We start from the raw sequence: 13,035 nt of genomic DNA on the forward strand, positions 1-13,035 counted from the left end.
AGGCCCTCAGCACTGGACCTCAGTGTCTGGGCAGAACGAAGGCCAGGAGAATGAGATATCATTTAGAGGAGCCTTCTCCAACCCTCTCTCTTCTCCCCACCCCACCCCACCCCACCCCACATTTCCTGGACTACATCCCCCTACAGCATAGCTAATGGTCACAGATGATGTAAAATCCAAACTTCTGTAGACTAAAGGCTGGAGAAGGCCATGCTAGAAAGTATACTCTTACAAGGATGGAGGGCAATAGTAGAACCCACATTTTCAACTCTGAGGTCCCAGCATAAAATGAACCCTCTAGCCTTCCTCAACCTCAGCCCTCCAGATGTTTTTGGCCTACAACTCTTTGGCCAGATGTTTTTGGCCATGATCCCTAGCTAGCAGGAACAGTGGTCAGGGATGATGGGAACTGCAATCTCAAAACATCTGGAGGGCCGAGGTTGAGGAAGCTTGCTCTAGGCTAAAGTCCACGTTTATTTAATGAGTTTGCATGCTGCTTTTAAAGCAAAAATTTTTTGCCAAACAACAAGCCACTTAAACATAAAAAAAATTAAAACCACAAAATATCATAAAACGCCTCAAAATGTATTAAAAACTATTATGAAAAGCCAAAAGACCAACATATATCCAACAGAATCAGGAATCATTATCAAAATCAGGGAATAAAATTGGGGAGTTCTGCAACTCAGAGCGACCTTGTGGCTGAAGGCAGTTGGACCTTAAGGCCTGTTTCAGACATGCAGAGTTTGGCGTTTGTCTGACATTGCATGCAATTGCAACCCACAATTGTAGGGCCACAGCTGAAATGGCAAGCACATGGAAGAGGGAAATCTTATTTCCTTTATAGGCAGGCATGTCTGTTGGGCTTCAGAAGCAGATAATAAAGGACAGGAATGTTGGTACTGTAAACCCCCAGCCCCCGAACTATCGAACTATGAGGGGCAGTAGTTAATGATGAAGGGAAGGGTGTCAGTCATCATTTGATGCTGGTACAACTGGAGCATATTATCCTGAACAGATTGGGAGCCAAGCTTGCATGGAATCTGAGACTGTTAGGGGAAGCAATTAAGAAGGTTCCATATTTCATCTTTGGCAGAGTTCATGGCTTGTAGGGCCATATTCAGATGCCACACTAAACCAAAGTCAGCAAAACAGAAATGAGCTGCAGAAAGTCTCAGGTTCACATGCTTGTCCCTCTAATCTCTTCTTCTGATGCAGCTGCAAGGAGTTTAGACACAACCATTTTTAATCATTTATTTTTCTGTTGCCCAAACCAATGATTTGTTTGCCCAAACCAATGATTTGTTTGCCCAAACCAATGATCTGTTGCCCAAACCAACTTTAAAAGATGAGTCACCAAAGTGGTTTGATTAAACAAATCATGGTTAATGGCAACCATGGTTTCAGATTTGGATGCAAAGCTAAACTGTGGTTAATAGAAAACTAACTAACTAACTAACTAACTAACTAACTAACTAACTAACTAACTAAATATTTATAGCCTGCCCATCTGGTTGGGTTTCCCCAGCTACTCTGGGTGGCTCCCAACAGAATATCAAAAAACATGATAAAACACCAAACATGAAAAACTTCCCTAAACAGGGCTGCCTTCAGGTGTCTTCTAAAAGTCAGATAGTTGTTTATTTCCTTGACATCTGATGGGAGGGTGTTCCACAGGGCGGGCACCGCTACCTAGAAGGCCCTCTGTCTTGTTCCCTGTAACCTCACATCTTGCAGCGAGGGAACCACCAGAAGACCCTCGGAGCTGGACCTCAGTGTCAGGCAGAACGATGGAGTTGGAGACGCTCCTTCCGGTATACTGGGCCAAGGCTGTTTAGGTGAAAGTTCCCAACTCCTCCTTGCAGCTGCTCCGGGGAGATGAGAGGCTGTGTGAGCCCAGGGTTCACTGCAGCTCATTTTCATTGTGCTAAATTATGTCTTGGTATGATGTACCAAGTTTATTGGTCCTGTTGTAGGGGGTGTCTATTAGGATTCCCTTCAATGCACCCAGAAATGTAGTTCCTAGCCAGATAGGAAAAACTACTCCAGCAGTTTGACAGTCCAGGTCCTGCAATGGTTCTTACTGTCCACTATAATATATACTTGCAGCTAAATCAGGAAACCCCACCTCCTCTCTTTTTCAGGAACAGCTCCAAAAGTGTGATGGCAGGAAGAGTAAATCAGCATACTTACAGTGGAATAAAATGTCTGCCATGCAGAGATGAACACCAAGGTAATATTTGAGGTATTATTAGAGAATACAGAGTACATTTGCTTTACATTCTCCAATTAAGCAGAGTTTGTTTTTTGCTCACACTTGTGAGCATAAACCTTCTTTATTGCTGAAGCAATCTGATTCCCATTCCAATATACTTTTTAAAATGGCAAGAAATAATGTATTTGGTTGAATTCAAAGTGTCCTTCCACGTGTGGGTGGAGGAACTGTGTTACACCCTGTGCTAGAGTTCTGTAGAAGAGAAGTAACTAAATCCAAGATTTAGTTTTTTCTGCCTGCGCAAACGCTCATGGAAGCACAGAACTTCTAAGTAACCAACTTATATAGGACACTAGCAAATATTTCACTGACTTCTTTCCCAGACTGTTCTGGGAAAGAACAGTCCTTTGGAATAGCTTTTTGGGGGAAAGAAACAGCAGGGGGAATAGAGAAACTGGACCAATCATTCACCCTGCCTGCTGGTGGGACTCAGAATCCAGGCTATGTTTTATAGGACACACTTATGAAAGATTAAAAAGTGACCCCTTTAATATACAGTGAAGAGGTATTACGCTTTGAAGAAGCTAGTGGAAGAAGAAAAAGTAAAAGGACTGAAATTAGATCCTAAACCTCTATGACAGGGGTCAGCAAACTTTTTCAAGAGGGGTCTGGTCCACTGTCCCTCAGACCTTGTGGAGAGCCAGACCCACCCTCTCCCAAAGGAACCCCAACCCCGCCCCTGACACCACTCACGCCGCCGCTGCCTCGCCTTCGGTAGCAATGGTGTCATCCTCTGTATCGGCGGGGCACAGAGTCCATGCCACTGGCCTGGGTCGTGGAGACATCAGGCCTTAGTTTGCTGACCCCTGCTCTATGACATGCACTGCCCACAAATGAAGGTAAGCATCTCATAGCTAGGAGAGGAAGTTGGAGAAGAGTTCTTACATCAGTGTTGTGTCTGAGCAGCTGAAACATACAAGTAGACTAAGGACAGCGCAACATACACTGAGGGTGATAAGTAAAATAAGAATGTACAGACGCTTCAGGTTGTGTTTTTTCGGATTAGGTAAAGGTAAAGGGACCCCTGACTGTTAAGTCCAGTTGCGACCAACTTTGGGGTTGTGGCGCTCATCTCGCTTTATTGGCCGAGGGAGCCGGCGTACAGCTTCTGGGTCATGTGGCCAGCAGGACTAAGCCACTTCTGACGAACCAGAGCAGCGCACGGAAACACCGTTTACCTTCCCACCAGAGCGGTACCTATTTATCTACTTGCACTTTGACGTGCTTTCAAACTGCTAGTTGGGCAGGAGCAGGGACTGAGCAACGGGAGCCCACTCCGTCGCGGGGATTCGAACCGCCGACCTTCTGATTGGCAAGTCCTAGCTCTGTAGTTTAACCCACAGCACCACCCGTGTTACGGACTACCAAAACCTGGAAGTACCGGAACGGATTACTTCCGGGTTTCGGCGGTCGCATGTGCGCAGAAGCGCCGAATCACAACCCGTGTGTGTGCAGGTGTGCCACTGTGGGTTGCAAACATGCATCCCGCATGGATCAAGTTCGCAACCCAAGTGTCCACTATACTGCAAAGGATTTTTTTTTTTTAACCAAAAACGAGCAGCAGTTTCTTTCAACTGCAAATGAAACACAGTACCCTCTACAACTTCACAGGGATGGACGTGCTTCTGGGATGCATCCTGACCCTGTGACAATGCTCCCTCGCCTCCTGCACACAGTGTCTTGCACTCCTGATCTAGCCCTGCTATTGTGGGCAACATGTTTGCTCTTCCACCTTTGCCCAAGGCTTTGAAGCAAATGGCACGAATCTTTAGATGGCTCAATGACACACATGGAAAGGTTAAAGCAACCCAGTTATATTTCTTGGGGAATGTAACGAACTAAAGATGACCTCACAACTTCAGCAGATATCCCAAATGACTTCTCAAGACTTTCAAGTATCCGGAGGAAAGTCATAAGCAACCCCAACAGAATTTGTACTTCTAATACTCTAATGCACTTTTGAAGTTCCTGCACTCTAGTGTGGAATAAACTGGAAAAATATGAGAGGGGATGAGAAAGACATTCCTTTCACATCTTACAAAACAGTTTTGAATGTGTGAAAACCCTGGAAAATCTAGTTTCAAGGGACATCCCAAAATCAAATAAAAATTTATTTTAAAAAATGCTATCTAATGGCACTGATTGTAGTACAGATATGCTGCACGACAGAGATATTGTCTAAATTAGGCGTATACATGGCCAAAGAATCATGGTGGCCCCTGATACCGCCCCTGATACCAACAAAAAAGTTCTCTGATGAACCATGTAAGGGTGAGTAAGTGGTTTTTAAAATCAATAGAACACTTTTTTTTGAAAAGCCTAAGAGTGACACTAGCAATACATTCCAAGTACAAGACAGATTAGATGGGAAATGTCTGATATACTAATCACAAAAGGAAAGGCAGATTAGATATGAAACATCTGATATGCTAATCAGATACTTAACACATATGTATATGAAAACAAAGTTAGAAAAACTACAAATCCCTGGTATGGCTAATGTGCAAGTTTTTAATCTCACCTGTTTTCACAAGTACACACATATGTAATGCAATTAATGCAGGCTTGAGCAGTTGCTATCCAAAACCAGATTAGTTTGTAGGGATATTATCAGAGCAGCTACAAAAGCTGTTCAATAGAAATTTTATTTTTATTTTTATTATTCCAACAAAGCACTGCAGTATTCATACCACAGACACTATGCCCATTATCTAAACTAGGAGAGATGTAGCAAGTAAGCCCTACAGGGAAGAAAATGTGAATATCTGGCTATCTACTACTGTAGTAACTGAAAAATGTTAATGTTAGCAGGAATATTGGTACTTACTGTGCCCGCATCTCTGTCTGTTCCCGTAGTAACCAAGAAATGCACAGACATGCCCGTTCAGACACAGAGGCAAGAACAGAAATAAAAAAGGGGTGAAAATTAGAACACAAGCCGCGAACAGTTTTAAAATGGCTTTTATTAATATAAGTCATTGCACATTCCTAATACAGTGATTTCCTGAAAATTACATTTTGTAAACATGATTTACAGTTTAACCATACAGAAAGCCTAGTTCTTTCCATGACAGAATAAATTACTTTTTTCTTTTTCAAAAATTATTCAAGTGCAATTTTGCCCAATATTTAAAGGTGTCCTAAACAAACCTACAAAACAGCTTTAATGCTCTAAAACTTTCATTTCAACACATTCACCTCAAAATTTGACTCCGTCATTTGCCCACCCTCCCCAGGACTCTTCCCATTAAAGATCACTTTCTTTAATCAAAAAAGATAAAATTACCCATTTATTCTGTTTTAACAATTTTCCACAATATTGTGCGGACCACTGAGGTTACAACTAAGCATCTGTCAGGATGTCAAAATGTCCTGCACTTCATAAAAGCAAGGGATCCTTAGCGATCTCCCAGCTTCAAAGACTGAAAACTTCAAGCTGAATTTTGCTTCAGTGGTATAAATGCAGAGTGCCATTCTTAAACGTTTGGCAACCAGTTTGCTCTCGGCTTTCGCTCAACATAAGCGCAATTTCTTTAGAGATGCCTGCCATTTGCAGCAAGGTGCAAAGATGCACCCTGCAATGTCCTAATCGGGCTTTCCATGCCTCTCACCTCTGTGGTGGTCTGCATCATGGTGTTTCTTGTCATCTTTTATTGCCAAGTGAGACTGCCCACCTAGAGCACTGGAGAGGGCAAGGAGGCCAGCGCTGCTGCCAAGCGGAGGAATCCCAGGAGGCTGAAGTCCTGACGGGTGAGGGGTTAGAGGCACTGGGGGTCCATGGCCGTGTGAGAGGTGTTGAGCCTGCAACTGCTGTTGCTGTTATTTGTGGGGTATTTCCAGGCAGAAGCAGCGGCACGTAGACCATTGGGAGGGATGAAAGAAAAGGAGAACTGGTTAGCCAACTGAACTCATTTCTACTTCCAGTTCTCAAAGCCCACACTACTTCAACCTGCTTCAAATAATCGCCCCATACCAGGTTTCACAACTGCTAGAATATTTCCTCAGATATCGATCCTCCTTTGTATTACAGAACTGAGCCCTGTAATTTAATCTACAGCCTGACTAACAGGAGATTTGTGCAGTCTAGACGCTTGAAGACATCTGGCACCTCTCCAAATCCACCCCCGTATTAACAAAATTAGTGCAGGCAAAACTATACAGTTTGCACACATTCCTCCTACTCAACCCAAAAAACTAATTTCCACTACTACTGTGTTGCGTGATTCATTTTTTAAAAGTGGTGACTTGGATAGTCTGGTCTAAAATAAGTCTCCACCGCAGCTTCCACTAGGAGTATTTCCTGTGCAAAACATATCAGCTGGGAGTGTTACCTTCCAAATGCATTTCAGCACCCAGCATTTATAGATGTTCCCTATTGCTCCTCTTCCTCCCAACCACACTTAAAAACTAACTCCTGCATTAAATACTTGACAGGACAGATGGTTGGTCTGAATGAAAAGTTCACTTTGATTACTGTTATCCTCAGTACGTTACATCTGAGATTTACTTGGAAATATTCTAAACCTTGCAGCTTAGTCTACTTGAAGGCCGATCCAAATCCTCTCATTTCTAAAATGTGATAAAATTACTTATGTTTGTAAGTTCTCTAATGCAAGCAGATATTCCCCAAAGCTGAGAGCACTACCAGGTCCTGTGTTGGACACATCCTGTGGCACCAACATGCCAATCTCCAACTGCCCCCTTCATTTCAGGTTAGTAGTTACAATTTGATTTAAAAAGCAAAATGGTTGCAACAGTCTATTATAAGTCTAAACAGGAGTTCAGTATCAAGTTTAAGAGGAACTTGAACCTGGAGAATATAGAAGAAATCCCCCCCCCCTTCTTCTATGTACCTTAGATCAAGAATTTCAGATGAACAGACCTAATTTTCCATTTTATTTATCATTTAAAATTTGAAGATGGGGCATTTGGACAGCTAATGAAATTTAGGACTTAAGAGAGCTCGGTTTATAAAAACACTGAGCAATCAAAGACTCAATAGGTGGCTTTGGACAAGTCATGAGCTCGGCTACAGTCACCCCAACATTAAAAAGCTAGGCAAGAGTTATTGCGAGGACAAGCATTTCATATTACAACTGCTGTAAAAAGGATATTTACAACAATATTTCTCAATGAGAATCCTAAATGCATTCTAACAAGGCACAGCATGCTAAACACTAGATATACTAGCAGACATGTTTTAACAAGCCCATTTCATAACCCATAGTTTATAGCTGGTTGCATTTGAAACTGGCCAGGGTTTGTGACAAACCATAAGCGCATGCAGAAGCAAGAGCCTTTGCCCAGCTCAAAATAGCACCAGTGGCAAAATGTCCGGGAATTTTAGGTTGACTGCCTAAAAAAAAGCTCAACAACCTTTGAATTTGACTTCTAGAAATATGGCAAGCCTACTGATATGGGCACCAAGCCAAGGGGATGCAAAATAATAAATAAATAAGGAATTAATGTGAAAATAATATTTGTGGGGGGGCACCAAATTTTGTTCTTGCTCAGAAAGCCATTACCAAGTCCGCCCCTGTGCTCATGCACACTAATCCATAGTTTAAGTGAACTAATGTCTCACCAATGGCAACATTCATTTAGCCTTTCTAAAAAAACACACACAATAGATATCTCTTTTCATTAAGAGAAAATATGTATAAGAACATAGGAAACTGCCTTTTACTGGAGTTGGATTAGCCCATTTAGCTTAGTATTGCCCACTCTGGCTGGCAACAGCTCTCCAGAGTCTCGGCCTTCGTGAACTCTTTTCCATCACCTATCATTTGATCCTTTTCCATTGGAGATTCCAGAGGCGTAACAAGAAACCTTCTGAATGCAAAACATCTTCTCTAACAATGAGCTCCGTCTCCCTTCTCCCCACTCCCCACCCCTCCAGCATTCCATCTTAAATACTGGGTCCATTTTTTCCTCATTATCAAGGATGTTAATAGGTAGTGCTCTTCTCCCATTTAGTCTTCAAATTTAACATTGTGCCTACAGCAACTGCAATGCTGCAAGTTCATCATTAAATAGAAAGATGCCAGTAATGAAAAGGGGAGTGGAATGATGCCTTAAATGAGGTACACACTTGTCAAGAAGCAAAGCGCAACCATGGCTAAGGACTGCATTACTTCCTCATATATATTTTTTTGGCAGTGCTAGTCTTATGTACACCAGGCATGGCCAAACTCGGCCCTCCAGATGTTTTGGGACTACAACTCCCATCTTCCCTAGCTAACAGGACCGGTGGTCAGGAATAATGGGAATTGTAGTCCCAAAACATCTGGAGGGCCATGCCTGATATATACTTTTACACTGGGGTTGAAACGTTTAAATGGAACTACCGTATTTTTCGCTCTATAACACGCACCAGACCATAACACGCACATAGTTTTTAGAGGAGGAAAACAAGGGGGGAAAAAATCTAAACGAAATAGTGGATATATGATTTTTGTGGTTCATGCTGTGGCCACAGACATGTGATCTGACAGTGAGTTTGGAGTAGCCCAATGCAAAAATCCTGAGGATCCATGTGGATCCATGCTTTGTAACCACGGAGGAGGGAAGGAAGGGGAACCATGGATCCTCTGCTCATGACTGCAGCAGATCCCCCCCCCCCCGCAGGCATTCGCTCCATAACACGCACAGACATTTCCCCTTACTTTCTAGGAGGAAAAAAGTGAATTTTATGGTGCAAAAGACACGGTGATTTGATTAACTGGTTGGTCTACAAACATGACAGGCTCTTGTAAAAATGTTGGTTGCAGATGGCATCTTCCTATGAAGCATGCCTCTTTTTTCAAACAAAGGAGAGACTGCCTCTGTGATGAAGCATGGATAAATCTCAAAGGCGAAATGTACTTCTTTTTCATAGCCATTATTCATTTTTTTTACAGAGCTAAAAGTCAGTCAATTAAGATTCACATGATTAAGTTACATTTTAAAAATAAAATAAAATTGGGCCATACACTTAGTTTATATGCAACTACAGACTTGTCAGGTTTGAGTTAGGGCGTGGTAAGTAGGGTGGCCAAGGAAGTGGAACTGCAAAATTCTCACACACATTTCAGTCTCCTGGTCCCTCCTCTAGAGTCATTGTTGCAGGTAAAGCAACAGGTGGGGTGCAGATTTGCTTTTCCAAACAAAGCCCAATTCCAGGCAAGGAGCAAAAATAGTGTGTGTGTGTGTGTGTGTGTGTGTGTGTGTGTGAATAATGCCTTCCTTCAAATTTTCAAGCTTTAAGTTACATTTCAGGGATCACCAGCTACAACTACAATTTTAGCCATGACATGCTTCCAACCAGCAAAACCAAAGAGGGATCACGTAACCTAGACTGTTAATGGGTCTCTCTCTGTGGCTGTCACCATTGACAGACACAGCCTAAAGGGTCTCAGTATACCAGTTCATTTGGCTAGAATTAAGAAACAGTAACTAAGTTAAACATTCATAACTAAATGTTTGCTTTTTACTGTGTTGGAACCAGAATGACTCTTAGAGTCGGGCAGGGCTTAAGTCTTCAGGGGATCTCCCCCCCCCAAAAAAAAAAAGTTCTCTTCTGTGGGAAAAGGATAGGAAAACCAAGGAAGGAAACCAGAACCTCACCGTATATGTTGTCAAGTATGTTTAGCAAACCAGATTTACAAAATTTACAACAAATGCATCTGAAACTTTCATTTCTTGGAAAAAGGGCTGGAACAGGGAATAGGAACACAGCACCATATGTTTGAAAACAAATTAGGAAATACTTGGGAACGAGGGTGGAATGGAAACTCTGGTGCAAAATGCGTGGCAGGCTTTTTAGCTGCCTGGATGAATTTCTCATGTGTCTGTACTCCAGTCCAAAAATCTGCCTGGTAAAGTACTTCACAACTTTTTCTTTTAAAAAAGCTCACACTCACATCATCCATCAAGAGGTACAGCTTTATCTGTGATGTGATAAACATAGGTCCACATTTAAAAGGGGATAAGGGGTAACAGCAGAGTATTTCCCCCCCCCCAACACACTAAATTCAGGTTTTTTGCATACTTCAGAAATGTAGTTCCCCCAAAAGACATCATATATTTTGTTCTGAGTCTCAGCCAATGGAAGCCTCACTATATACACTAAAGATTTAATCTCTTGTTCCATCTATCCCCTAACAGAAGCTTGTTATCTTCCCATACCCTCAACCAACCCCACCCCAACCCTAATACAGCACTCAACACTAAACACACAGTGCAGACAATTCCAAAAATCATGCAAGGCTAAGCTGTTCTAGAATTACACTTTTGAATTCACTTCTCTTTGCGCCCACATTTCTATTTTACAACAAAAACATGCATCCTAGTTATTTATAGGCTTTCTAAAGATTAACTACATGCTCATAATAAACCCTCAAGAGGTTAACCTCATCCCCTTAAGCTTCACACACTACAATCTCAGAGATAGCTGGCAACCACAGCCAAGCAGAGGAAAAATAATCCCGCATCTTGCTAATCCTTTAGTCAATCACCTCATGCAATGATGGAAAGCCCTTTGGAGGCTGACAACTCAATCTGTCTCACAAGTGCTGTCAGTCCTAGAGATACATTTCACAGAACCATTAGCAGCACACCTCAGAGAGGAGGAGGAGGGAGGAAACCCAATACCTAGCTAGTATTAAATTCTTTCTGAACAAGCTAAACTAAAAACACTCTCATAGGCTGCCTGTTTCTTGTGAGTGTTGCATGCTGCACTCTTAGGTATATTTCTATAATTCATCAAGGTGGCAGTATTTTTTAAACAGAATTTTTTTCCAATCTGAACCAATCTTGTAAAGTGGTTTTATTTGCTACCAGTGTCATTCAGATTTCCTGGCGTGCACAACTTTTAATTTTCCAGCCTGTTGCTTAACTATCTTCTTCCAATCCCTTCAAATTATACCAAGATAATCCATTTAAGTCCTTCATGCCATAATCTAGATTCTCTTCACTACAAGGCAAAAAAAACAAACCCCAAATGAAACAAAACTACACCATGCTGAAATACTGAAAATAAGGGTACCATAATGGTTCCCATCTCTGTTTTTAAAAACCCTACACATGAGTAAGGCATCCCCCCTTCAGGCTAATGCTGACTGGGCCTTGGCTGGGGGTGGGGGAAGTGGCCATTGCACTTTCTTCAATTGGAGGGAGTTTGAAAATAAATGCCTGAAGAGGACTATTACATTGTACTATTCGGACAGGAGCAAGACGCAGAGGCAGATGTCTGGTTTACAGGTTCTCATTTGTAGAGGGCTCCTTTTGTTCCTTCCCCCTAGCATCTCTCCTCCCCACAACACACATTATATGTGCCTGCCTCTCTGACCCAGCCTGCTTTTTCATTTCAACAGTTTGTTTCCCACTAAACCCCCCCTCCCCTTACTTCTACTGCTCCATTAATGTGCAATGATTTGGCACCATTATCTCACGTGAAGGAGCGCGGCCTATTTCTTAAGCCAAGAAGCATAAAGTTTGCAGACTCTATGCCCAGTAAACTCTTTACAGAACACCTATTAGGAATATAGGTAACTTTCCACCCAAGCTCCTTCTCCTCCTTCCCCTCTGCTGCTTCTACTTTCACGGAACAGAAACCTCTTTTAACACCCTTAAGCCAGTGGCTACTTGATTGTGCTTCTAAATGTTGGAGAATGCACCAGCCTTATTTGCATTTTAAAAAGAAGTCTTTCATGATCTTTCACGCTCACAATAGACGTCTAAACCGTTAAATTACTATTTCTTTTATTAGCTTGAAAGACACTGCAGTTTAAGAGCATGCGCCCCTGCCCCCCCCCCCGCTATTGTTTTTTTACACTAAGTTGGGTCTCTGAACAATACTGACAGCTGCTATCAAACTGGGCCACGTTTACTTTCAGTGCAGCTGCTGCTTGCAGAAACAGACAGGCTCCTGATGCCTCCTCCCCTCTGGGGAGACAGGCTGACACAGTGCATGTTCAATGAAGAGGAGCAAAGGTCCACTGAATTGTCATCCCAATTTTATGCTACTCCAATTTTCCAGAGTGCACACAATCCCTTTCAAACAAATCAAGCATATGTCAGAGCATGAAACTTATTGTGCAGCATAGGATAATTATTGATGTATACAAATGTGGCAAAGGGAGAGATGATCTCTTCTTGGACCAACTTGGTGGAAACGTAAAGGGGGAAAAATAGTGAGGTTTCCAGTGTGTGTGTGTGTGTGTGTGTGTGTGCACGCGCGCATACACACACACACAAGCACACACACAACTGTTCTTCAGGCTATAATAGAATTGTCAGATCAGCTATGCAAGAAGCTGAGATTGGGGGAAAGGGTGGAATGTGGGAGTTTGACTGTGCTAGATAGGGATGAATGTAGTATTTATGAATACTCACTGAGAACTGAAGTTTATTTCCGCTGGCAGTGACATGTTAATACCTCAAGGCTGCAATCCTATACACACTTACTCAGGAGTAAGCGACACAGAAATCAGCAGAGCTTATTTCCAAGTAAACATGCACAGAATTGCACTGCACATCCAGCAAAATTACAGCTGCTGGAGGACTTAGAAAAAGAGCAAATGTTCCCAGATTAAAACTATGTTAGCATATTAAGGTAAAGAATGGTAGTCTGAGTCCTTTAACAACACACTGTCAAGAAATGTTATGCTGGAGCCGCAAAGCAGGGACTCAGTGCAGTGTGCGACTTGTAGTCAATTGAATGGAGTTTGTAAAAGAATGAGCTTGGGTCAGAGTTGTACGCCCTTCTCAAGGTAGACAGG

General features: G+C 42.4%; 1 protein-coding gene across 2 annotated transcripts in view; it reads right to left on the reverse strand.

Moving 5' to 3' along the window:
* Nucleotides 1–13,035, reverse strand: part of LOC310826738 (transducin-like enhancer protein 1) — a 77,476-nt gene that overhangs the window by 36,931 nt on the left and 27,510 nt on the right. For both annotated transcript variants that reach the window (XM_083702010.1, XM_083702009.1), the window contains exons 7-8: nt 5,887–6,091; nt 5,103–5,119 (exon numbers count right to left, since the gene is read on the reverse strand). In XM_083702010.1, the coding sequence (XP_083558136.1) occupies nt 5,103–5,119; nt 5,887–6,091 (222 nt within the window). The remainder of the gene's footprint in view (nt 1–5,102; nt 5,120–5,886; nt 6,092–13,035) is intronic.

Source organism: Podarcis gaigeae (genome assembly GCF_964106915.1).
Source record: "Podarcis gaigeae genome assembly, chromosome: 11".
Taxonomy (NCBI): domain Eukaryota; kingdom Metazoa; phylum Chordata; class Lepidosauria; order Squamata; family Lacertidae; genus Podarcis; species Podarcis gaigeae.